General features: G+C 36.4%; 1 protein-coding gene across 6 annotated transcripts in view; it reads left to right on the top strand.

Moving 5' to 3' along the window:
• Positions 1–25,347, top strand: part of CHUK (component of inhibitor of nuclear factor kappa B kinase complex) — a 93,238-nt gene that overhangs the window by 52,898 nt on the left and 14,993 nt on the right. For all 6 annotated transcript variants that reach the window (XR_013161688.1, XR_013161689.1, XR_013161690.1 and 3 more), the window contains 6 exons: positions 17,990–18,184; positions 19,753–19,855; positions 22,476–22,599; positions 23,007–23,158; positions 24,037–24,098; positions 25,058–25,167. Coding sequence is in view for 3 of the 6 variants with exons in the window: in XM_077125733.1 (XP_076981848.1) it covers positions 17,990–18,184; positions 19,753–19,855; positions 22,476–22,599; positions 23,007–23,158; positions 24,037–24,098; positions 25,058–25,167 (746 nt within the window). In the remaining 3 variants the exon portion in view is untranslated. The remainder of the gene's footprint in view (positions 1–17,989; positions 18,185–19,752; positions 19,856–22,475; positions 22,600–23,006; positions 23,159–24,036; positions 24,099–25,057; positions 25,168–25,347) is intronic.

Raw genomic sequence — 25,347 nt, 5'->3', positions numbered from 1 at the left:
CAGTATTGAATAGAGATTATTCTACGTTTATGAAATGGGATTTATATTAAAACATGGCTTTTCTTAGGGGGCATGCTTCCTTTCAAGCCAGCACACCCTGAATAGCTAAAAATATCCTTAAAAGAAGAATGAACTGTGAATATTAACGCTTCCTGACTTTAAAACCTATTATAAGGCCATAGTGGTCAAAACAGCATGGTGCTGGCATAACTATAGGAGCATTGACCAGTGGAATTGAATCGAGAATGCAAAATAGACCACCAAATTTATAGTCAACTGATTTTTGACGAGGCCTCAAATCCTCTGAACTGGGACAAAATAGTCTTTTCAATAATTGGGCATGGAAGAACTGGATATCAATACCCAAGAGAATAAAAGAGTACCCCTATCTTATACCCTACGCACAAATTAACTCAAAGAGGATCAAACACCTAAATATAAGAACTAGCATCATAAAGCTTCTATAAGAAAATGTAGGGAAAAATCTTTAAGACCTAATAAAGGGAGGTAGCTTCCTAAACTTGACACCCACAGCACAAGCAACAAAAGAAAAGATAGATAAATGGGAACTCCTTAAAATCAAAAGCTTCTGTACTTCAAAAGACTTTGTCAAAAAGATAGAGTCAGCCTACTCAATGGGAGAAAATATTTGGAAATCACATATCAGACAAAGGTTTGATTCCGAGTAATAGTAAGAACTCATACAACTCAACAACAAAAGAACAAACAACCCAATTATAAAATGAGCTAAAAATATAAATAGGCATTTTTCTGAAGAGCAGATACAGATGGCTTAAAAGCACATTGGCTAAAAGGGAAATGCAGATCGAGACTACAGTGAGATACCACCTCACCTATAAGAATGGCTGCTGTTAAACAAACAGCAAACGATAAATGTTGGAGAGGATGTGGAGGAACTGGAACATTTATGCCCTGGTGGTAGGAATGTATAATGGTGCAGCCACTATGGAAGACTGTTTGGTGGTTCCTTAGGAAACTAAATATCGAGTTGTCCTATGACCTAGCAATAGCACTGCTTGGTATATACCTAGAGGAGCTGAAAGCAATGACACAAATAGACATTTGCACACCAATGTTCATAGCAGCTTTATTCACAATTGCTGAAAGATGAAAACAGTCCAAATGCCTATCAGCAGACTAGTGGATCAACAAAATGTGGTATATATATATATATATATGTGTATACACAATGAAATATTATGCAGCAGTAGGACAAAATGACATCCTGAAGCACATGACAAGATGGATGAGCCTTGAGGACATAATGCTGAGTGAAATTAGCCAGATACAAAAGGATAGATCCTGTATAATTCCACTTTTTTGACCAACATAAAAGTATAATTAGAGGCTTATAATACAGAATATAGGGGACTTAGAGGTACAGAGAAGCTAGAGATGGGTGAACCATTAGCTAATGAGATTGAACTCCAATGTAAGGTAACAGATAGGAGTGAAGGTGATTTTCTGGTGGGTCTATAAGTAATATTACCACATTGAAAGATGGACAAGATTGAAAGGGGTTGTATAGACCTATGTGTCTCACTTGATTGACATTAGAAATATGAATTAGTTCTCTCAAGAATTACCTCAAAGATACGATTTTTGTATAAAGACTGTTTAAGTCCAGGGTACAGGGGGAAAATGGCTATTGCATGGTCTGAGCTGTGTTCAGAAGGAAACCATCAGCACTATGACAGCAGCAGCAGAGGTAGATAATGGGGGGAACAAGAGTTAAGAGGAAGTTTACATTTCCTATTTGGCAGGGTGTGTTTATTGGTTTTCTTTCTCTTTGGAACAATGTAATAGTCTAAAATTGAGAATGTTGGTGGACTGTGGACTCTGGGCCCTCTACATGATGCCAAATGAATGCAGGTGGTTGAAGGATGCACTGATGGATAAGTAGATTTGCGAACAATGGTGTATACTTATGAACAGAGGTTTTGCTACTACAAAAAGGAACAAAGTCATGAGGCATACAGTGATGTGAATGAACGTGTGGGGCATTTGGTGAGACAAAATAAGCCAGAAACAAAAGAATAACAATGGTATGGTCAACTTTAGAAAATGCTTATAAGAAAACAGGGGCCTAGATTGTAAGCTTTTTGAGCAGACACATTAAGTCCGTAGGGGTGATTATTATTTCTGGGTTTTGAGAAACTGTTTTATATATATATCCCGATATTTAGAGATAAGAATGAAGCCGAAAAGGTTGGGGTTAAAGTAATTCAGAACATAGGGGTAAGGAAGACAGTGTCTATATTTTAGAACCACACGTACTTTTTTTTTTTACATGGGCAGGCACCGGGAATCAAACCCGGGTCCTCGGGCTTGGCAGGCAAGCATTCTTACCTGCTTGAGCCACTGTGGCCCGCCCCCACACGTACTCTTTGAGGCCAATGGAAGAAAGGTTTATTCTGGAACTGAAATTTTCTGCAGTGTGTAATCTAATTCAACCTATGTGTATAGCTCATTTGAACAATTGAAACACAGGGAGCGCAGAATAAGAAAGAGGTCCTTTAATCCTGTATAGATTATTATAATGCCTGGATACATCCTAGAATATATTAAGCAGATAATCAAAAAGTATGGGCAAAGTCCCTTGAGGGATGCGAGAAAGAATATGAAACTATTAAACCTTACCATCAGGGAATCCCCTGATATTGTGTCAAACTTTAGGGACACCCAAATCAATAGGCCATGCCCTCGATCATGAGGCTTACTCATGTGAAGCTTATGTAGGTAGCAGAGAAGCTTAGACTACCTATAGGCATGCCTATGAGTTACGTCTGGAAGACCTCTGTTGTTACTCAGATGTGGCCTCAGTCTCTCTAAGCCCAATTCTGTGAGTGAAATCATTTCCCTCCCCGCTATGTGGGACATAACATCCAGGGGTGAAAGGCTCCTTGGTGGACATGGGAGATGACTGCCAGGGATGAATCTGGCCCTGGCACTGTGGTATCAACAATTCCATCCTGACCAAAAGGGGGAAAAGAAATGTAGTTAATTAAGTATCAGTGGCAGAGAGTCAAATAGAGTTATAGAGTCAAGAGGTTACTCTGGAGGTTGTTCTTATGCAAGCTTCAGGTAGACCTTACTACCTATCATAACCTGCCAACCCCCAACCAGGACCATTCCAGCCAATCCAAAAGAACACCTAGGGCAATATATAAGATTCCACAGGGGTTTTATGCACTAGAGTAACTTTCCAGAAACCTACAGCCCGGTCCAGATAAGTCCTGAGACCTAGAGGGCCCAGCCTCTCCAGAACATCAGATAGTTCCTTCTCCCTACCCCATATTAGTGACAGACCTTTCCAGTATCAAAAATTTAGAATGGCCATAGCCTAAACACCCCTAAAAAGGGGCATGTTTACATGCCCTCAAAGATGATCAAAGGTGATAGTGGAATTATACAGAGAAGATAGGATTTAACAAATCAATATGAATTCTGAATCATTAAATTGATATCTCTTTCCGTCTCCAGTGTCTTAGAGCAGCTAGAAGTAAAAACCTAAAATTGCAAAAAAAAAACCCATGTCAAAGTCTGAAATATGTTCTACAACTAATTATGGTTCTGTGCTTTGAAATTTATAGCTTTATATGTTATTTTTCACCAAGCCCTCTAGCCTCCTGTATTCTGAAGCAGCTAGTAGGAAAAATCTGAGGATTGTATGGTAGTCCATGGCAAACTCTGGGATCTGTCCTGTAACCACTTGTTGTAAAGTGCTTTGAAAACTATTGGTTTTTTATTTCTTTGCTTTGTATACATGTTATACTATAGAATAAAAAAGTTAAAAAAAAAAAAAGTACTTATAGCTCAGATTTTGTTATGGGCTTTGATTCCACCATCTCAGATTTTTCCTTCTTGCTGCTCCTAAACACTAGAGGCTAGGAGGTATATTAATATATAGTGATTCAACAGTTGTGCTCGTTTTCCAAATCCTATTCTCTCTGTTATACCTCGTCCTTCTCCTTTGATCCTTTTCCCAATCTTTAGAGATCTTTGGGCAATGCCTATACTGAACTTTTTCATGTTGAGAAGGGGTGTCGACTAAAGGATAAGGGGATATAATTAATTGATAATCTTGGAGAGGCTGGTTCCTCTGGGTTTCAGGATTTATCTGATCTAGGAACCTTCCGGGAATAATATGTTTCAGGAAAGCAAACTTACTGCATGAAACCTTTATAGAGGCTCCGTTTGGGCCCCAGGTGTTCTCAGGAGTCAATAGGAGTGATGCTGGTTGGGGTTTAGCAAACCAAGGACTGAGGTTTAAAGGAAAAGTGAAAGTTAATCAGGTGAAGAGTTGGGGGGGGGGGGCGGATTTCAATAAGAAGAACACCATGAGCAAAAGTTTAGGAGCGTGAACTGCGAAACAGCTTGGTATTACTGTGGAATATTTTTCTAAGATGTTTATATTGTTCAAGGAGGGATATAGTCTGATAACTGTTGAAACATTTCTTTCCCTTAAACAAACAAGCCTGATCATATATTTCCAAACTATTATGAAAAACTTTACATATGTAGAGAAATTGCAAAGCATATACCGAACCTGCCACTGGAAGTAATAATGAAACAATTATTCAGTTATTCCTTCTTGGCCTCCTCTTTTATGCCCTAATGGTAACTATATCCTGAGAATCTCTCCTTGGTCGTCTCTTTTTCCCCATTACTTTTTCTTTCTTTTCTTTGACAATTTTTATTTCTATAACTTTAGCTATAAACTGCGTATGGATAATTCCCAATTAGATCTCCCCAGTTGTGACTTTTCGGTTGAGTATAACTGCTATGTAACTCTACTTAGATGTCCTACTGGCATCTAAGACTCAGTTTATTACAAATTGAGCATATTTACCCCCTTAAATCTACCTCCCTTATATTTTTTCATATGCCTTTTATTTGTGCCATCATCTTCTCAGTTATCTAGGCTAAAAACTTTGGCTATCTTTGATTGTTCCTTCTCCTTCAATCTGCATATGCAATTATTTTGTCAGATAATGTCTTCTGAGCTTGTCAGCTCCTCAATTTAAAAACCATTTCATAATTCCTTTTTTACTTATTGAATAAACTCCAAACCCTTACATTGATATTCAAATCCTATTTTGATCTCCTCTTAACCTGTATTTTCAGCCTTACTCCTTTTCTTCCCTAAGGGGACACCGTTTTAGGTACATTTGAACTGGATTACTTCAGTTTTCTCATTATACTCGTCCATTTCTACCTCTCTGCTTCTGCCTGTCTTGTTTTCTGCCTAGAAGAACCTTTCTCCTTGTAATCTTTTCTCCTTCCAATCTTTTTTCCTTCTCAAAAGATTAAGCTCAAATAATGTCTCCTTCATGAAATGCCTCTTGATTCTACCAAGCAATCTCCTAAGGATTCTGCATTATACTTCACATTTATCGTAGCCTATTACATTTTGTCTTCTATTTTAGTTTTCTTAGTATGACTTAAAATCTTCTATTTGACTAAAATCTTATAGAGGTTGAAGATCATAAGTTACTCAGTTTGCACACCCACTGCCACCAACCACCACGACACACTTACTAGTATGTATCATGTAGGCACTCATTAAATATTTCAGTGAACAAATAGATACATTTAAGTTATATTTCCTGTCCCTCTTTATTTTGTTCCCTTCTGGCTCAGAGCTTTGGTGAGTCGGATGCCACGGTCACTTACCCTGTGTAAAAGTCAGTGTTCACCTCAGGATTTTCACCCTGAGTTTCTGCTATTGCTGTGACTGGCAGCTGTTAAAGCGTGAGAGCTTCCTAGGCTAGAAGGGTGTGAAACTTTTCAGCTAGTATACTGTTTCTTAAGTCTGTGTCAATGTTGAAGATTCTCAACCCTCCCTATCCCAACTCCTACCCTCTTTAACTGTAAAAGAATTTTATGTGTTAAAGGAAAATGTCTTAATAGTTTACTCAGAGAAATATTGGCAATCCTGTTATGACATTTGGAGTTCACATGAGAAAAGAATCAGTTTCCATTGATAAAAACATTTTGATATTTCTGCAGTGCCACTTATTTTAGCATCTGTGTTGAGATTTGTAAAAAGAAATAACAGTGGCCTTAGATTAATGTAGCTAGAAGATACTCTTAACACTGTTTATCTTTGTAAGCATTTCCATCAGAGATAATTTTAGTCATTTACATATACTATTCGTTGTAAGGCATGGAGAAACTGAGGCATTGTTTTTTTGTTTTTTTTTTTGCTTGATGCTGGGTTTTTTTTTCTCTCCAGCACATGTAATTTTATGTTTATTTTTATTTTTTTTCATTTTTACTTTTTATGTTTTTATTGGCAAAACATAACATACAAACACGAACATTCTTAACATGTGAACATTCCATTCTTGGTATATGATCATTGACTCACAATATCATCACATAGTTGTATATTCATCACCATTATCATTTCCGAAAACATTTGCATCACTCCAGAGAAAGAAATAAAGAGGAAAGAAAAAACTCATACATACCATACCCCTTATCCCTCCTTCTCATTGACTGCTAGTATTTCCATCTACTCAATATATTTTAGCCTTTGTTCTCTCAATTTTTTCCTATACCCCTTACTACTCCCTTTCATTGATCACTAGTGTTTAAATCTACTCATTTTATTTTAACATTTGTTCCCCTTATTATTTGTTTATTTTTAATCCATTAAAAAAATTTTTTTTATTAATTAAAGAAAAAAGAAATTAACACAACATTTGGAAATCATTCCATTCTACATATGCAATCAGTAATTCTTAACATCATCACATAGATGCATGATCATCATTTCTTAGTACATTTGCATCGATTTAGGAAAAGAACTAGCAAAACAACAGAAAAAGATATAGAATGTTAATATAGAGAAAAAAATAAAAATAATAATAATAGTAAAAAAAGACACAAACAAACAAACACACAAACAAACAAAAAAAACCTATAGCTCAGATGCAGCTTCATTCGGTGTTTTAACATGATTACTTTACAATTAGGTATTATTGTGCTGTCCATTTTTGAGTTTTTGTATCTAGTCCTGTTGCACAGTCTGTATCCCTTCAGCTCCAATTACCCATTATCTTACCCTGTTTCTAACTCCTGCTGGACTCTGTTACCAATGACATATTCCAAGTTTATTCTCGAATGTCGGTTCACATCAGTGGGACCATACAGTATTTGTCCTTTAGTTTTTGGCTAGACTCACTCAGCATAATGTTCTCTAGGTCCATCCATGTTATTACATGCTTCATAAGTTTATTCTGTCTTAAAGCTGCATAATATTCCATCGTATGTATATACCACAGTTTGTTTAGCCACTCTTCTGTTGATGGACATTTTGGCTGTTTCCATCTCTTTGCAATTATAAATAACGCTGCTATAAACATTGATGTGCAAATGTCCGTTTGTGTCTTTGCCCTTAAGTCCTTTGAGTAGATACCCAGCAATGGTATGGCTGGGTCGTATGGCAATTCTATATTCAGCTTTTTGAGGAACCGCCAAACTGCCTTCCACAGTGGTTGCACCATTTTACATTCCCACCAACAGTGGATAAGTGTGCCTCTTTCTCTGCATCCTCTCCAGCACTTGTCATTTTCTGTTTTGTTGATAATGGCCATTCTGGTGGATGTGAGATGATATCTCATTGTGGTTTTGATTCGCATTTCTCTAATGGCCAGGGACATTGAGCATCTCTTCATGTGCCTTTTGGCCATTTGTATTTCCTCTTCTGAGAGGTGTCTGTTCAAGTCTTTTTCCCATTTTGTAATTGGGTTGGCTGTCTTTTTGTTGTTGAGTTGAACAATCTCTTTATAAATTCTGGATACTAGACCTTTATCTGATATGTCCTTTCCAAATATTGTCTCCCATTGTGTAGGCTGTCTTTCTACTTTCTTGATGAAGTTCTTTGATGCACAAAAGTGTTTAATTTTGAGGAGCTCCCATTTATTTCTTTCTTTCTTCAGTGCTCTTTCTTTAGGTTTAAGGTCCATAAAACTGCCTCCAATTGTAAGTTTCATAAGATATCTCCCAACATTTTCCTCTAACTGTTTTATGGTCTTAGACCTAATGTTTAGATCTTTGATCCATTTTGAGTAGGGTGTGAGAGATGGGTCTTCTTTCATTCTTTTGCATATGGATATCCAATTCTCTAGGCACCATGTATTGAAGAGACTGTTCTATCCCAGGTGAGTTGGCTTGACTGCCTTATCAAAGATCAAATGTCCATAGATGAGAGGGTCTATATCTGAGCACTCTATTGGATTCCATTGGTCGATATATCTATCTTTATGCCAATACCATGCTGTTTTGACCACTGTGGCTTCATAATATGCCTTAAAGTCCAGCAGCGTGAGACCTCCAGCTTCGTTTTTTTTCCTCAAGATGTTTTTAGCAATTCGGGGCACCCTGCCCTTCCACATAAATTTGCTTATTGGTTTTTCTATTTCTGAAAAATAAATTGTTGGGATTTTGATTGGTATTGCATTGAATCTGTAAATCAATTTAGGTAGGATTGACATCTTAACTATATTTAGTCTTCCAATCCATGAACACGGTGTGCCCTTCCATCTATTTAGGTCTTCTGTGATTTCTTTTAACAGTTTTTTGTAGTTTTCTTTGTATAGGTTTTTTGTCTCTTTAGTTAAATTTATTCCTAGGTATTTTATTCTTTTAGTTGCAATTGTAAATGGGATTCGTTTCTTGATTTCCCCCTCAGCTTGTTCATTACTAGTGTATAGAAATGCTACAAATTTTTGAATGTTGATCTTGTAACCTGCTACTTTGCTGTACTCATTTATTAGCTCTAGTAGTTTTGTTGTGGGTTTTTCCGGGTTTTCGACGTATATTATCATATCGTCTGCAAACAGTGATAGTTTTACTTCTTCCTTTCCAATTTTGATGCCTTGTATTTCTTTTTCTTGTCTAATTGCTCTGGCTAGAACCTCCAACACGATGTTGAATAATAGTGGTGATAATGGACATCCTTGTCTTGTTCCTGATCTTAGGGGGAAAGTTTTCAATTTTTCCCCATTGAGGATGATATTAGCTGTGGGTTTTTCATATATTCCCTCTATCATTTTAAGGAAGTTCCCTTGTATGCCTATCTTTTGAAGTGTTTTCAACAGGAAAGGATGTTGAATCTTGTCAAATGCCTTCTCTGCATCAATTGAGATGATCATGTGATTTTTCTGCTTTGATTTGTTGATATGGTGTATTACATTAATTGATTTTCTTATGTTGAATCATCCTTGCATACCTGGGATGAATCCTACTTGGTCATGATGTATAATTCTTTTAATGTGTTGTTGGATTCGATTTGCTAGAATTTTGTTGAGGATTTTTGCATCTATATTCATTAGAGAGATTGGTCTGTAGTTTTCTTTTTTGTAATATCTTTGCCTGGTTTTGGTATGAGGGTGGTGTTGGCTTCATAGAATGAATTAGGTAGCTTTCCCTCCGCTTCGACTTTTTTGAAGAGTTTGAGGAGAGTTGGTACTAATTCTTTCTGGAATGTTTGATAGAATTCACATGTGAAGCCGTCTGGTCCTGGACTTTTCTTTTTAGGAAGCTTTTGAATGACTGATTCAATTTCTTTATTTGTGATTGGTTTGTTGAGGTCATCTATTTCTTCTTGAGTCAAAGTTGGTTGTTCATGTCTTTCCAGGAACCCGTCCATTTCATCTAAATTGTTGTATTTATTAGCGTAAAGTTGTTCATAGTATGATGTTATTACCTCCTTTATTTCTGTGAGGTCAGTAGTTATGTCTCCTCTTCCATTTCTGATCTTATTTATTTGCATCCTCTCTCTTCTTCTTTTTGTCAATCTTGCTAAGGGCCCATCAGTCTTATTGATTTTCTCTTAGAACCAACTTCTGGTCTTATTGATTTTCTCTATTGTTTTCATGTTTTCAATTTCATTTATTTCTGCTCTAATCTTTGTTATTTCTTTCCTTTTGCTTGCTTTGGGATTAGTTTGCTATTCTTTCTCCTGTTCTTCCAAGTGGACAGTTAATTCCTGCATTTTTGCCTTTTCTTCTTTTCTGATAAAGGCATTTAGGGCAATAAATTTCCCTCTTAGCACTGCCTTTTCTGTGTCCCATAGGTTTTGATATGTTGTGTTTTCGTTTTCATTCGCCTCGAGGTATTTACTAATTTCTCTTGCAATTTCTTCTTTGACCCACTCGTTGTTTAAGAGTGTGTTGTTGAGCCTCCACGTATTTGTGAATTTTCTGGCACTCCACCTATTATTGATTTCCAACTTCATTCCTTTATGATCCAAGAAAGTGTTGTGTATGATTTCAATCTTTTAAAATTTGTTAAGACTTGCTTTGTGACCCAGCATATGGTCTATCTTTGAGAATGATCCATGAGGACTTGAGAAAAAGGTATATCCTGCTGTTGTGGGATGTAATGTCCTATAAATGTCTGTTAAGTCTAGCTCATTTATAGTAATATTCAGATTCTCTATTTCTTTATTGATCCTCTGTCTAGATGTTCTGTCCAGTGATGAGAGTGGTGAATTGAAGTCTCCAACTATTATGGTATATGAGTCTATTTCCCTTTTCAGTGTTTGCAGTGTATTCCTCACGTATTTTGGGGCATTCCGGTTTGGTGCATAAATATTTATGATTGTTATGTCTTCTTGTTTAATTGTTCCTTTTATTAGTATATAGTAGTCCTTCTTTGTCTCTTTTAACTGTTTTACATTTGAAGTCTAATTTGTTGGATATTAGTATAGCTACTCCTCCTTTCTGGTTGTTATTTGCATGAAATATCTTTTCCCAACATTTTACTTTCAACCTATGTTTATCTTTGGGTCTAAGATGTGTTTCCTGTAGACAGCATATAGAAGAATCCTGTTTTTTAATCCATTCTGCCAGTCTATGTCTTTTGATTGGGGAATTCAGTCCATTAACATTTAGTGTTATTACTGTTTGGGTAATATTTTCCTCTACCATTTTGCCTTTTGTATTATGTACATCATATCTGATTTTTCTTCTTTCTACACTCTTCTCTGTACCTCTCTCTTCTGTCTTTTCGTATCTGACTCTAGTGCTCCCTTTAGTATTTCTTGCAGAGCTGGTCTCTTGGTCACAAATTCTCTCAGTGACTTTTTGTTTGAGAATGTTTTAATTTCTCCCTCATTTTTGAAGGACAATTTTGCTGGATATAGGAGTCTTGGTTGGCAGTTTTTCTCTTTTAGTAATTTAAATCTATCATCCCACTGTCTTCTAGCTTCCATGGTTTCTGCTGAGAAATCTACACATAGTCTTATTGGGTTTCCCTTGTATATGATGGATTGTTTTTCTCTTGCTGCTTTCAAGATCCTCTCTTTTTCTTTGACCTCTGACATTCTAACTAGTAAGTGTCTTGGAGAACGCCTATTTGGGTCTGTTCTCTTTGGGGTGCGCTGCACTTCTTGGATCTGTAATTTTAGGTCTTTCATAAGAGTTGGGAAATTTTCAGTGATAATTTCTTCCATTAGTTTTTCTCCTCCTTTTCCCTTCTCTTCTCCTTCTGGGACACCCACAACACGTATATTTGTGCGCTTCATATTGTCCTTCAATTCCCTGATCCCCTGTTCAAATTTTTCCTTTCTTTTCCCTATAGTTTCTGTTTCTTTTTGGAATTCAGATGTTCCATCCTCCAATTCACTAATTCTAGCTTCTGTCTCTTTAAATCTACCATTGTAGGTATCCATTGTTTTTTCCATCTTTTCTACTTTGTCCTTCACTCCCATAAGTTCTGTGATTTGTGTTTTCAGTTTTTCTATTTCCTCTTTTTGTTCAGCCCATGTCTTCTTCATGTCCTCCCTCAATTTATCGATTTCATTTTTGAAGAGGTTTTCCATTTCTGTTCGTATATTCAGCATTTGTTGTCTCAGCTCCAGTATCTCATTTGAACTGTTGGTTTGTTCCTTTGACTGAGCCATATTTTCAATTTTCTGAGCGTGATCCGTTATCTTTTGCTGGCGTCTGGACATTTAATCAGATTTCCCTGGGTGTAAGACCCCGCAGGTTGAAAGATTTTTCTGTGAAATCTCTGGGCTCTGTTTTTCTTATCCTGCCCAGTAGGTGGCGCACGTTCCGCTCATCTGTCTGCGGGTCCCACCAGTAAAAGATGCTGTGGTTCCTTTAACTTCGCTGTAGGGGGGAGTCGCCAGCTGAAGCCGCTTGGGGTAGTGCAATCCAAATCTCCCAGCCGACCTGGGGATCCGCAGTCGGGGAGGGTCGCCGGCCTCCGCCGCTTGGGGGAACGCCTGTCCAAATTTCCCAGCCGGCCCGGGGCGCCAAGCGTGGCTGGGGGCGCCAGCCGCCGCGGCTTGGGGAAGTGTCTATCCACCATTACCACCCGGACCAGGAAGCCACGTGTTTCTAAGGGACCCCGGTCACCATTCTCCACGGCTTGGGGATCTCCGATCCAATTCTCCCAGCTGGTCCGGGGGGCCACGCGTGGGGGTGGGGGGCACCAGCCGCCGTGGCTTGAGGGGACCTCCTGCCCAATTCTCCCAGCCGGCCTCGGAAGGAGGGAGGGAGGGACTCCAGCCGCCTACCGCCCCGGCCCGGGGAAGCCCGCGCCCCTCGGCGATCTCACCGGAGCGGGTTCTCCCAACCAGTTAGCCATTCCAGAATGGGGTACGCTGTCTTCTTGGTCTGTGTCATGGCTCCGGGAGCTGTTCTGAATCATTTCGACTTCTCTAGTAGCTGTTCTGGAGAAGGAACTAAGACCCGCACGTCTTACTAAGCCGCCATCTTCTCCGGAAGTCTTAATCCATTTTTTACTCATCTATCCATACCAAAGATAAAAGAAACATCAGACACATGGTTTTCACAATCACACAGTCACCTTATGAAAGCTATATCATGATACAATCACTTTTAAGAAGCATGACTACTAGGACACAGCCGTACAGTTTCAGGCACTTCTCTCCTAGCCTCTATAATACACCTTAAACTAAAAAGGGGATGTCTTTATAATATGTAAGAATAACCTCCAGGATAACCTCTCAACTCTGAAATCTCTCAACCACTGACACTTCATTTTGTCTCATTTTTCTCTTCCCCCTTTCGGTCGAGAAGTTTTTTTCAATCCCTTGATGCTGAGTTTCAGCTCATTCTAGGATTTCTATCCCATGATGCCAGGGAGGTTACACCCCTGGGCGTCATGTCCCATATAGAGAGGGGGATGTCAGAGAGTTTGCTTGCCGTGTTGGCTGAGAGAGAGATAGGCCACATCTGAGCAACAAAAGAGGTTCTCTGGCAGGTGACTCTTAGGCCTAATTTAAAGTAGACTTAGTCTATCCTTTGCAGGGATAAGTTTCAAATGAACGAACCCCAAGATTGAGGGCTCCACCTATTGCCTTGGTTGTCCCCGCTGCTTGTGAGAATATCAGAAATTCTCCATGTGGGGAAGTTGAATTTTCCCCCTTTTTCACAATTACCCCAAGCAAACTTTATAAATACTTCTTTATTCATGTTCAAATTACTCTGGGATTTATCGGTGCATCACACTGTACAAATTTACAAAATCTTATGTCCTATTCAAGGTTCCATGTAGTTATAGTGTTCAGTTAACCTGTCCATGTAAGTTATATTAGGAAATGTACTGGTCAAAATATAAATTTTGTACCAAATAAACATTTTTTGCTTTAGTCTCACACAAAAGTTGAAGTTTTAAAATATGAATGACCATCTGTTTTCAACACCCTGCAATATTGACATTCCTTTGTTCTTCCTCATGCAAAAAAATTTTTAATTTGTACATTTAGTCACTATCATTATACATTCTAGGCATTTCTAAATTATACCATCTCAGTCTTTATCATCTGTCTTCCCTTCTGGTTTCATATGTGCCCTCAGCCCTCCTCCCTGTATCCTTCTCACACTCAGCTTAACTCAGTATCCTTACATTATTGTGCTATAATCAGGTAGTAGTTGTGCTATCCATTTCTGAATTTTTACAATCAGTCCTGTTGTACAGTTTGTGTCCCTTCAACTCCAATTACCCAATATCTACCCTATTTCAAATCCTGATGACCTTTGTTCTTAACTGAAATTCTCCAAGTTCATTTGTTAATGTTAGTTCATATCAGTGAGACCACAGAGTATTTATCCTTTTCTTTCTGGCTGATCTCACTCAGATAATGTCCTCAAGGTCCATCCATATTGTTACATGCTTCATGACTTTATTCTGTCTTACAGCTGCGTAATATTCCATTGTAAGTTTATACCACAGCTTGGTTAGCCGTTAGTCTGTTGATGGATATCCGGCTGTTTCCATCTCTTGGGAATTGTAAATAATACTGCTATAAGTATTGGGGTGCAAATGTCCATTTGTGTCCTTGCCCTTTTAAATATTTTAAAAATATTTTTTAAAAAGATTTTTATTGAGAAATCTTCACACACATACAGTCTACACATGGTGTACAATTAGTGGCTCACAATATCATCACTTGGTTGTATATCATCACCATGATCTTTTTTTTACTTTTTTCATTGTGAAATATGACATATATACCAAAAAAAGCAATAAATTTCCAAGTACATTTTAACAAGTAGTTATAGAACAGATTTTAACGTTTGTCATAGGTTATAGTTCAATGACTTTTTCATTTTTTTCTTCTCCAAGGTACTAGAGACCAAAAGAAATATTAATATACTGATTTAGCAGTCATACTCATTTGTTAAATCCTATCTTTACCATGATCATTTTAGAACATTTGCATTACTCCAGAAAAAGAAAAAAAAAGACTCATACATTCCTACATTCCTTACCCCTTACCCCTCCCTCTCATTGACCACCAGTATTTCAATCTCATTTATTTTTTACCCTTTATCCCCCACACTATTTATTTATTTTTTGTCCTTATTTTTTTTTACTCATGTACATACCCTGGATAAAAGGAGCATCAGACACAAGGTTTTCACAATCACAGAGTCACATTGTAAAAGCTATATTGTTATACAATCATCTTCAAGAAGCAAGACTACTAGAATACACCTCAGCAGTTTCAAGTACTTCTCTCCAGCCCTTCCAATACACCATACTCTAAAAAGATTATCTTTATAATTTATAAGAATAACCTCCAGGATAACCTCTCAACTCTGTTTGAAATCTGTCAGTCAGTGAGATTTTATTTTCTCTCATTTATCTTCTTCCCCCCTTTGATCATGAAGGCTTTCTTAATCCCAGGAGTTTTGGCCCACGTAGCCAGGGAGATTTACACCCCTGGGAATCATGTCCCCCATAGCTGGCTTAGAGAGAGAGAGAGGTGAGACATTTATTTTGTATGGCTTATCCAAGCAGAGTAGAAAGAAGAGAATTTAAAATAATACTGTGTTCAAAAGATTGACCTCCAACTCTGTATTGCTCCTGGTTACCTGGAAAGAGCCCCATCAGATTCAGTCTCATACTCATTTGGCCTGCAAAAGGCTATTTTCACTGGAACTTTAAGTGAGAGCAATTAGACTGTTTCTTATCTAATTTTGGGCTCTTAGGCAGGTCATTTAACTGCTCTGATATTTCATCATCTTATCTGAAAAATGAATATAGTAGTGCTTTTGCTGCTTAAAGAGAGGCCTCACTCTTCTGTCAGGTGATTCTTTCTTGAGGCAACATGAGGCAGTCTGATAGATATGTGTTCAAATCTGAACTCTACTAGTTATCAGCAGTGTGATCCTAAACAAGTTAACTCCTTTTTTTTTTTTTTTTTTTTAAAAAAAGCAGTTTTATTGATATATTTGTACACAGTACAATCCATCCAAAGTGTACCATCAGTAGCTTTTAGTGTTCACAGAGTTGTGCATTCATCACCACAGTCAATTTTAGAACATTTTCATTCCTTCAAAAATAAAAACCCCATAATCTTTAGCATCACCTCTCAATCCCACTATTCTCCAACCTGACATAACCACTAATCTATTTCTGTCTCTGTAGATTTATTTATATAAACATTTTACATATATAAACATTTTATGTAATTGGAATCATACAGAATGTAGAACTTTGTATGTGGTTTCTCTCACTTAACATCATTTAAAAATTTGTATTATTATTTTTTAATTAGAGAAGTTGTAGGTTTACAGAAAGTCATATAAAAAAATACACCATTCCCATATAACCCCCTCTTGTTGCCACTTTGCATTAGTGTGATACCTTTGTTACAATTTATGAAGGAATATTAATGTAATGCTGTTAGCTATTATCCATAAAACTATGTTTTTTGGTGTATACATTTAAGTGTATTTTCCCCCACATACAACCCCTATTATAATACCTTGTATCAGTACCAACAATTTGTTATAATTCAGGAAAGAACACTTTTATACTTATGCTATTGACCCAGTCCATTTTCCACAACAGGGTTCACTGGGTTATACAGTCCCATGTTTTATCTTCTTACATTCACTCTAGTAACATACATGATCCAAAATTTCCTCTTTCAATCACATTCACATACATAATTTAGTGCTGTTAATTATATTCACAATAATGTGCTATCATTATCACCATCCATTACTACACCTTACAGTCTATCTAAATAGAAATTCTGTACAAATTAAGCATCAGCTCCCCATTCTCTACCCTTAGTCTATCATCTGGCAACCTATATTCTAGATTCTAACTCTTACGAGTTTGCCTATTATAATTAGTTCATCTTAGTGAGATCATTCAATTTTGTCCTTTTGTGTCTGGCTTATTTCACTTAGCATAATGTCCTCAAGATTCATCCATGTCACATGCATCATAAATTCATTCCTTTTTACAGATGAATAATATTCCGTCATATGTATAGACCACATTTTGTTTATCCATTCTTCAGTTGGTGGGCACCTGGGTTGCTTCTGATTTTGGCAATTGTGAATAATGCCACTATGAACATTGGTGTAATTCTGGGTATATACCTGGTAGTAGGACTGCCAGGTCATGTCGTAATTCTTTATTTGCCTTTCTGAGGAAGTGCCAAACTGTCTTCCACAGTGGGTGCACCATTTTACACTCTTTCCAGGCAATGAATGAGTATTTCTATTTCTCCACACCCTCTCCGACACTTGTAGTTTCTTTTTTTTTTACATGGGCAGGCACCGGGAATTGAACCTGGGTCCTCTGGCATGGCAGGCGAGCATTCTTGCCTGCTGAGCCACCGTGGCCCTAGGTTCTACTTTTTTTAGTAGTAGCCCATTTTTAGTAGTAGCCCATGGGAAATGATATCTAATTGTGGTTTTGATTTGCATTTCCCTGAAGCCAGTGATATTGAGCATCTTTACATGTGCATTTTAGCCATTTGTATATCCATTTTGGAGAAGTGTCTATTCAAGTTTTTTGCCCATTTCTTAATTGTATTTTGTCTTTTTATTGTTGAGTTGTAGCACTTCTTCATATATTTTGGATATTAAACCCTTACTGGATATGTGGTTTCCAAATATTTTCTCCTGTTGAGTAAGTTGCCTTTTCACTCTCGTGACAAAGTCCTTCAAAAAAGTTTTTAATTTTGAGGAGGTCCCCTTTATCTGTTTTTTCTTTCTTTGCTTGTGCAACAAGTTAACTTCTTAGAGCCTTGGTTTCTCTCCTTGCCAAAATGGAGGTTAGATGATTTAAGTAATGGGGATGTTATGTGAACATACTTCACTCTGTTAGGCACTTCATAAATGGGAATGTTTCTGTTGAAGTGTATGATATATTTCTTAGAATAAATGTGTTGCCTTTTTGAATTGGGATTTTTATTTCTTCATTTTGTTGCACCCATTGTACTTTGAAATTTTATTTGTTGAAACTAACCTCCATTACAGTAGAAAATTAAACCTACTCTTTGATTTTTATGTCTTCTATAATTATACAAGGAAATCTCACTTTGGAGAATGATTGAATCCTGTTTAGTGCTGAGAGAATGTCTTTTGTTCATATTCCTCTTTTGGTACCTAACACTGAGTCTTTCAAGTAGCAAGTGATTGATAATCATTTATCCTTTTTCTTATTTATACAGATAGTACATATCCTAAATATGACTTCTGCAAAGATTATTTCTTTTATGTTGCCACCTGATGAAAGTCTTCATTCACTACAGTCTCGAATTGAACGTGAAACTGGAATAAATACTGGTTCTCAAGAGCTTCTTTCAGAGACAGGAATCTCTCTGGATCCTCGGAAACCAGCCTCTCAATGTGTTCTAGATGGAGTTGTAAGAAAATTCTTATATATCTAGAGTACACAAAATCAGTTTACATAGAAGAATTGCATGTGCTGCATTTTTCCCCCTTTTTTATTTATTTGTAATCCATATTTTTTACTCATCTGTCAGTATTGCAGATAAAAGGAGCATCAGACATGAGGTTTTCACAATCACATAGTCATATTGCGAAAGCTATATCATCATACATTCATCTTCAAGAAACATGGCTACTGGAACACAGCTGTACGGTTTCCGGCACTTCCCTCTAGCCTCTGTAATACACCTTAAACTGAAAAGGGGATATCTATAAAATGCATAAGAATAACCTCCAAGATAACCTCTCAACTCTGTTTGAAATCTCTCAGCCACTGCCACTTTATTTTGTGTCATTTCTCTCTTCCCCCTTTTGGTCGAGAAGCTTTTCTCAATGCCTTGATGCTGAGTCCTAGCTCATTCTAGGGTTTCTGTCCCGTATTGCCAGGAGGTTTACACCCCTGGGAGTCACGTCCCATGTAGAGATGGGGAGGGCAATGAGTTTGCTTGCTATGTTGGCTGAGAGAGAGGCCACATCTGAGCAACAAAAGAGATTCTTTGGGGTGACTCATAGGCCTAATTTTAAGTAGGTTTAGTCTATCCTTTTGTGCTGCATTTTGTGATGCATACTTGGGATCCCTTGGGGGAGTGGTACATATTTTGTAATTCTTTTAGTTTTATCCTGGTCACTATTCTTAGTGCTTTGCAAGGTGAAAAAGATAGAAATGAGCATTTGTTGTTTTGAACTTTGTGTGACTTTTTTGGTGCTGGTTCTGTTCTCCCCTTTTGTTTTCTTTCTTGTACTTGAAACCTAGAACCTTGAAGTTAGAGCATCATGTCCTGCCTGAGGATATGTGGATAGTAAGATATGATTGTGGTCATGACCTTTTTTTTTTTTTTCTATTTTTCTTTTTAGAACTTTATTGAGACATATTTTACATATCCCACAATCTACTCATTTCAAATGTGTAATTCAAAGTCTTTTTTTAAGTTAATTTACCAAGTTGTGCAGCCATCACCATAAATCAGTTTTAAAACATATCTTTCACCTCAATAATATCCCCCATGTCCATTAACTGTTAGTCCCCATTCTGCTGGCCCCAGGCAGCCACTAATCCACTTACTATCACTATAGATTTAACTTTTCTAGACATTTCATATAAATGGAATCATACCATACATATGTAATCTTTTGTATCTGGTTTTATGTTTTTGAGATTCATCTATGTTGTAGAATATCAGAAGTTCATTCTTTTTAATTGTGGAGTAGTTTTCCCACATGTGGCTATTGGTGGTTTTGACTTTTTGCTTTTGTCTCTTTGGGGGTCTGGTAATTGTTTTTTACTTTTAGCCCATTACCAAGTTATTTATCCCCCTCCCCCCCAAACAAAAATTTAGACCCTAAATATGTAGGATGTATGCTAATGCATATTGACTACTTCTTTACATTTCAAAGTAGGAAATCTGGTGCTTAAATATTTATAGAACCTAGCTTTTCAGTGACCTTTGAGTAGAATTGTAATTGTTTGCTTTTTTTTTTCCAGAGAGGCTGCGATAGCTATATGGTTTATTTGTTTGATAAAAGTAAGATTGTATATGAAGGACCATTTGCCTCCAGGAGTTTATCTGACTGTGTAAATTATATTGGTAAGTATAGTCCATTTCCTGCTGATTTTCTACCTTAAATAATATAATTTTGACTCTCAGCCTAACTAGTAGAAATTATCTGTATCTTCATCACTTCAGTTTGAAAGGTCAAAAGGTAGATTCACCAGACAAGAAGACTTATTTTGCTGAGAATTGGGCTCTCACAGAAAGGACAATGATATTCCTCTATTAGTTACATCACTATCTCAAAATGTTCAAATATTTATTTCATTTTATCCTATAATACTGTTTAATGTTCAAATGTTTTAATTTAGGTAGTGAGAAAAATTGTTACTTCTTTTGAAGGAATTAAGTGTTTGACCAATTTATGTCTAGCCAAAAGTAAAATACAGCATTTCAAAGACAAAATTGAACAAAGGAACAAGAATCTTTTCTCTCCATTACTTGTTATTAGTTTTCTTTTGGATTTTTTTTTTCATTGAAGTATAGTTTAAGACAGTGAAAGGCAAAGATCCTATAGTTCTATGTTATTTGACAAATTTATATACCTGTGTAACCCATACCATAGTCAAAATATAGAATGTTTCCTTTACCTTGGAAAAGTTACTCATTTCACTTTCCAGTCAATTTCCCTTCAGATCTTTTAAAAAATTATTAATAGACATTTTAGAAGAGTTGTAGAGTAACAAAAATTGAGCAAGCAGTAGAGTTCTTATATTACTAGCCCTCTACCATACATAGTGTTTCCTATCATCCTTTATTAGTATAGTACATTTGTGATAATTAGTGAACCACTGTTGATACATTATTATTAAGTAAAGTCCATATTTTACTCAGCTCTTCTTAGTTTTTAATATAATGTCCTTTTTCTGATCTAGCATCCCATCCAGGATACCACATTAAATTTAGTTGTCATGTTTCCTTTGGCTTCTCTTGGCTTTGATGGTTTCTCACTTTCCTTGTTGTTGATGACCTTAATATGGTCATTTATTTAATAACATGTCTGTTGGAATTTGATTTTTTTTTCTCGTGATTAGACTGAGGTTAATGGCTTTTTAAGAGAAAGATCACGGAAGTCAAGTGCCATTTTCATCTCATTAAGGGTATATACTGTAAATATGATTTATATCTCTTGTTGACCTTGATAACTTGGATGAGATGTGTTTTGTAAGTCTCTCTGCTATAAAATTAGTCTTGCCACCTGGTTTCAACATTGTGCTCTTTGGAAGGAAGTCACTGTACTCAGCCCACACTTAAGGAGTCAGAGTTATGCTCGCCCTCTTTTAAGGTTAAGTAACTGTATAATTTATGTGGAATTCTGCTTGGGAGATTTTTCTTTTCTCGTCTATTTATTAATTTACTCAATCATTTGTATCAATATGGACTCATGGATATTCATTTTATACTTCGGTTTATAATCCAGTAGTTTTTTTAAATTTTATTGCTCAAGTTGTTCTGGCTTGGGCCATTGGGAGTTCTTTGATTTGGCTCCTGTGCTCCTTTAATATACCACATCAGTGTGCATTTGTAGGAGATGGGTGGGTTGGGGGGTAGGGGCAGTTAACACTTCCTAGAATCAATCATTTCTCCAAGGAATCCTAGTTCCTTTTATTAGAGAAATTAAAGAAAGTATTTGAAACCAAGATCTGGGCATTAGTTGTGCCCATTGCTACTTGGTATTGTTTCTTTTAGGTTTTCTCAGACTTTATATTTTAAATTATTTGATATTTTGTTGTTGTTGATCTCTTTAAGTGCTTTATTTTCTATCTATCTATCTATCTGCCTATCTGTCTATCTATCTATCTAATCTATCGTAGGAAGCCACAGGAGGAAGTGTAGGAATAGAAGAAAGATTAGCTTAATGTATTTATAATTATTAGAGGAGACAAATATTTTTCCACATACAGAGCTTTATTTATTTATTTATTTTGAGTATGCTTCAGATAATGTGTTTTGCCAGTATGAACAATGATGTAGCAGGTTCTGCCTAACCTTTCTCTGAAGGTTCTCACTGAAAGAGAATAGCAGAGGATATACAGTGCCACCTCAACGTAGGGTAAATCTCTTCCAGTCTTAGAGAATTCCATAATGTTAAAAAGAAATTTCATTGAACTCAGCATACCTGACATGATTTTAGAAAAGCAATATTTCCTTCATTAAGAAAGGGCAAGAGATAGTCATAAATAATTTTGTGTGTCTGGCTTTGAAAAAAGCATGTCTTACTAAATTGCTATTGACCCTGTGTGTTTTCCTGAACTGGCTTGGTGGTCCAGAAGATTAAATTTATTATTCAGAGGCAGGAAAGGCTGATGGATTGTGGAGATGAAACTTGATAGAAATTAAGAATTTGAATTAGTGGAGAGAAAATCAGTTTTCTCTCATTGGGGAGGAGCTTGAACAGAAAGACAGGTATAGGAATAATTGCAAGCTCTGTGAGGGTAGTGATTATGTCTTTTTAATTTTTATTTCCACCTTGTGTCTAGAACAGAAGTTGCTGTATTGAAGTTGCTCAGTATATGTATAATTTGTAACAAGTGGTTCTTTGTAGAATCTATGGAAATGTGATTTGCATGGCCAGGAAATCACAGCAAGTGATAAATGAACTCTTAATACTTAAAAAATAATTCCTCTTTCCCTTTTCCCTTCTTCTTGCATATAGTACAGGACAGCAAAATACAGCTACCAATTATACAGTTGCGTAAAGTATGGGCTGAAGCAGTGCACTATGTATCTGGGCTAAAAGAAGACTACAGTAGACTCTTCCAGGGACAAAGAGCAGCAATGTAAGCAGATTCTTTTGTTTATAACTACAATGTCATGTGCATTGTATGCTCAGAAATTAATCTTAACAAGTTTTCAACAGTCAGTATTCCATGCATTACTACAATATTGGGCCAATTTGAAATGTAACATTCTAATCATACTTAAAGAATTCTTACTAATGGTCTGTAACTGTCCAACTGCAATGGCTTGAGAATAGTTCCTGAGTGGTTCTAGTATAAGAAGCTTGTTTTATTATAGAACATCACAGGTAAGAAGGTTTTTGAAACTAGATTCTAAAGATAAGCTATTTCTCATAGGTTCATAATAGAAACAGGCTTAGAGCTTATGGCAATTTATATTTTTAAATTTTCGTTCAGTGTTTCGTTTCTGAAATGCTAATATCTTTTTTTTTTTTGCTATGGTTTAGGTTAAGTCTTCTGAGATATAATGCTAACTTGACGAAAATGAAGAACACTTTGATCTCAGCATCTCAACAACTGAAAGCTAAATTGGAGTTTTTTCATAAAAGCATTCAGCTTGACTTGGAGAGATATAGTGAGCAGATGACGTATGGGATATGTAAGTGTTTGGGTAATGTGTGTAAAAGTCTCTTGAAAACATCTGCTATCATTCCTTCTTGACTCTTAGCCAGATATTTCACTTATTGAGTTATTCACATTAAAACAAGAGACAGAACAACTCAAATAACCATAAATCATTAAACCATGTTTATTTGTTTTGAATTTTCATTCTACTTTTTTTGATAGACTCTTAAATTGAGCAAATTTACGTATCTTTTTTTTCCACAACTGGTCTAAAATTGCTTGGCTTCAGAAAAATATGGAAGTGATTTAAGAATCCGTGTATTTCTAACTTCATTTTAAAAATAGATACAAAATCTGTACTGGGGTGTCTTCTTAGCCAAGGGAATCTTTGCTGCAATTAAAAACTCAATTCCAGGGTTAGTTTCTTTCCAGCTTCCGTGGAGTCCCACTGGTTTTTACTACATAAAGCGTTCAGAATTTCAGTATTTGACTTGACTTAACTACTTTTAGATGTACTCAGGAAATGTAAAATGCAGAGTTAAAGTTTGAATAAACCGAAGGGGTCATCACTAGCGTTTGTTTTCTCTCATGAACAAATCCTTTTTTTATGAGAAACAGCGACTATTTGTATGTTTGTCCTGAGTAAGAGATGTATATCTCAGAATAAAAGATCATTAATATCCAGTTGGATGGGTAAATTTACCTACTCGACCAGGGCCTGTGATTGAACTTTTATTTTTATTTGTGATAATATTATAGACATTCTAGTGAATGACAAAACTTTCTAATTATTTCATTACAATATCTTTGACTATAGATGTAATACATGAACATGTTTTGTTTTGCTTTAAATCAAACACTATAAAGACTATGGCTATTTCTTAGAAAACTAATTCAAACTTTTTTTTTAAGCCTCAGAAAAAATGTTAAAAGCATGGAAGGAAATGGAAGAAAAGGCCATTCATTATACTGAGGTAAAAATCAATGAGCTCATTTTCTGTGCTTAGGAATTGCCTTTTTGCTTTGATATGTAAAAAATCTTTTTCATGTCTTTCCTGAATATCTGACAAAGATCTATTAGGTGCTTTGTGAATATAGTGGTAAGTACCTTGCAGATAAGAACAAGGGTTTTGGAGTGGGGCATAAAATTGTGAGGATTAAATGAGCATCAATAGTAGTGGTAGTTATCACAATTATTTTTATGACTGATTTAAGTGGAGTGATTGCACATCCTGCTTTACCTGGAATAGTCCTAATTTACACCTGCTGTCTTACCATAATTATCGATAATACTTCCTTTCACTATCAAGCTTATCCTAGTTAGGACAATAAATTACTATGATCACCTAAGTACAGATCATTCTCTAGATAGCAGATTCTTTTTTTACCCTGTACATCTGTCCATAATTCCACTAGATTGTTGCTCTCCTTGATGCCAAAATAGTTACGTACTTTTGTTGGCTAAGTTGAGGACATGAATGGAGTGGCAGTTGGTATCCTAGGGTGGGAAAATCAGTATCTTTATTATTCTGTGTCCTTATCAAGGCAGTCAGGAACAAAAGACAGTGAAAATCATAGTACTGAAATACAAATATTACCAATGATTTTGGTGGTTTCTTTTTTTCTGTCTCGTTAGTGACACCTAACTTTTTAGTTAGTAACCCTTTGCTTCTCAGAAGGAGAAAACAAATGATAGTAGTTTACCGTTACTAGGAGAGAAAAGAGAGGAGCACAGGAATAAGTATGTTCCAATGTGAAAGATTAAGCTTCAGACTTTGAAGGATAAAAGAGCTTTAACAAAAACCTATGTTACATAAAATCACTTAGTCCTCCTACTGCCTCAGCAAGTCATTCTCTGCCCTTAAGGTCTGCAGTCGGTTCTGTGTTGTGGGTTGTGAGCTTGTCATTTCCTTTATTGTTCATCATATTTAAGGTTGGTGTCATTGGCTACCTAGAGGATCAGATCATGTCTCTGCACACTGAAATCATGGAGCTACAGAAGAGCCCCTATGGAAGACGTCAGGGAGACTTGATGGAATCTCTGTAAGAATGTACTTGTGTTGTGGGTCTTGGAGTTTGTAATTTTTGTAACAGATTGTTCTTTCTGCTTACATTTTGCAGAGTAAGCCTCTCTGGTTCTTTTCTATTGTTTTTCTTTTCCCAAATATATTGGCATCATATTTAAATGGAAAGTTTTTTCTCAGTCACAGGAGATTTTGGAAA

The sequence above is a fragment of the Tamandua tetradactyla genome, chromosome 13, assembly GCF_023851605.1.
Source record: "Tamandua tetradactyla isolate mTamTet1 chromosome 13, mTamTet1.pri, whole genome shotgun sequence".
NCBI classification, from domain to species: Eukaryota; Metazoa; Chordata; class Mammalia; order Pilosa; family Myrmecophagidae; genus Tamandua; species Tamandua tetradactyla.
The sequence above is the reverse complement of the archived record's forward strand: the minus strand, read 5'-3'. Positions and strand labels throughout refer to the sequence as shown.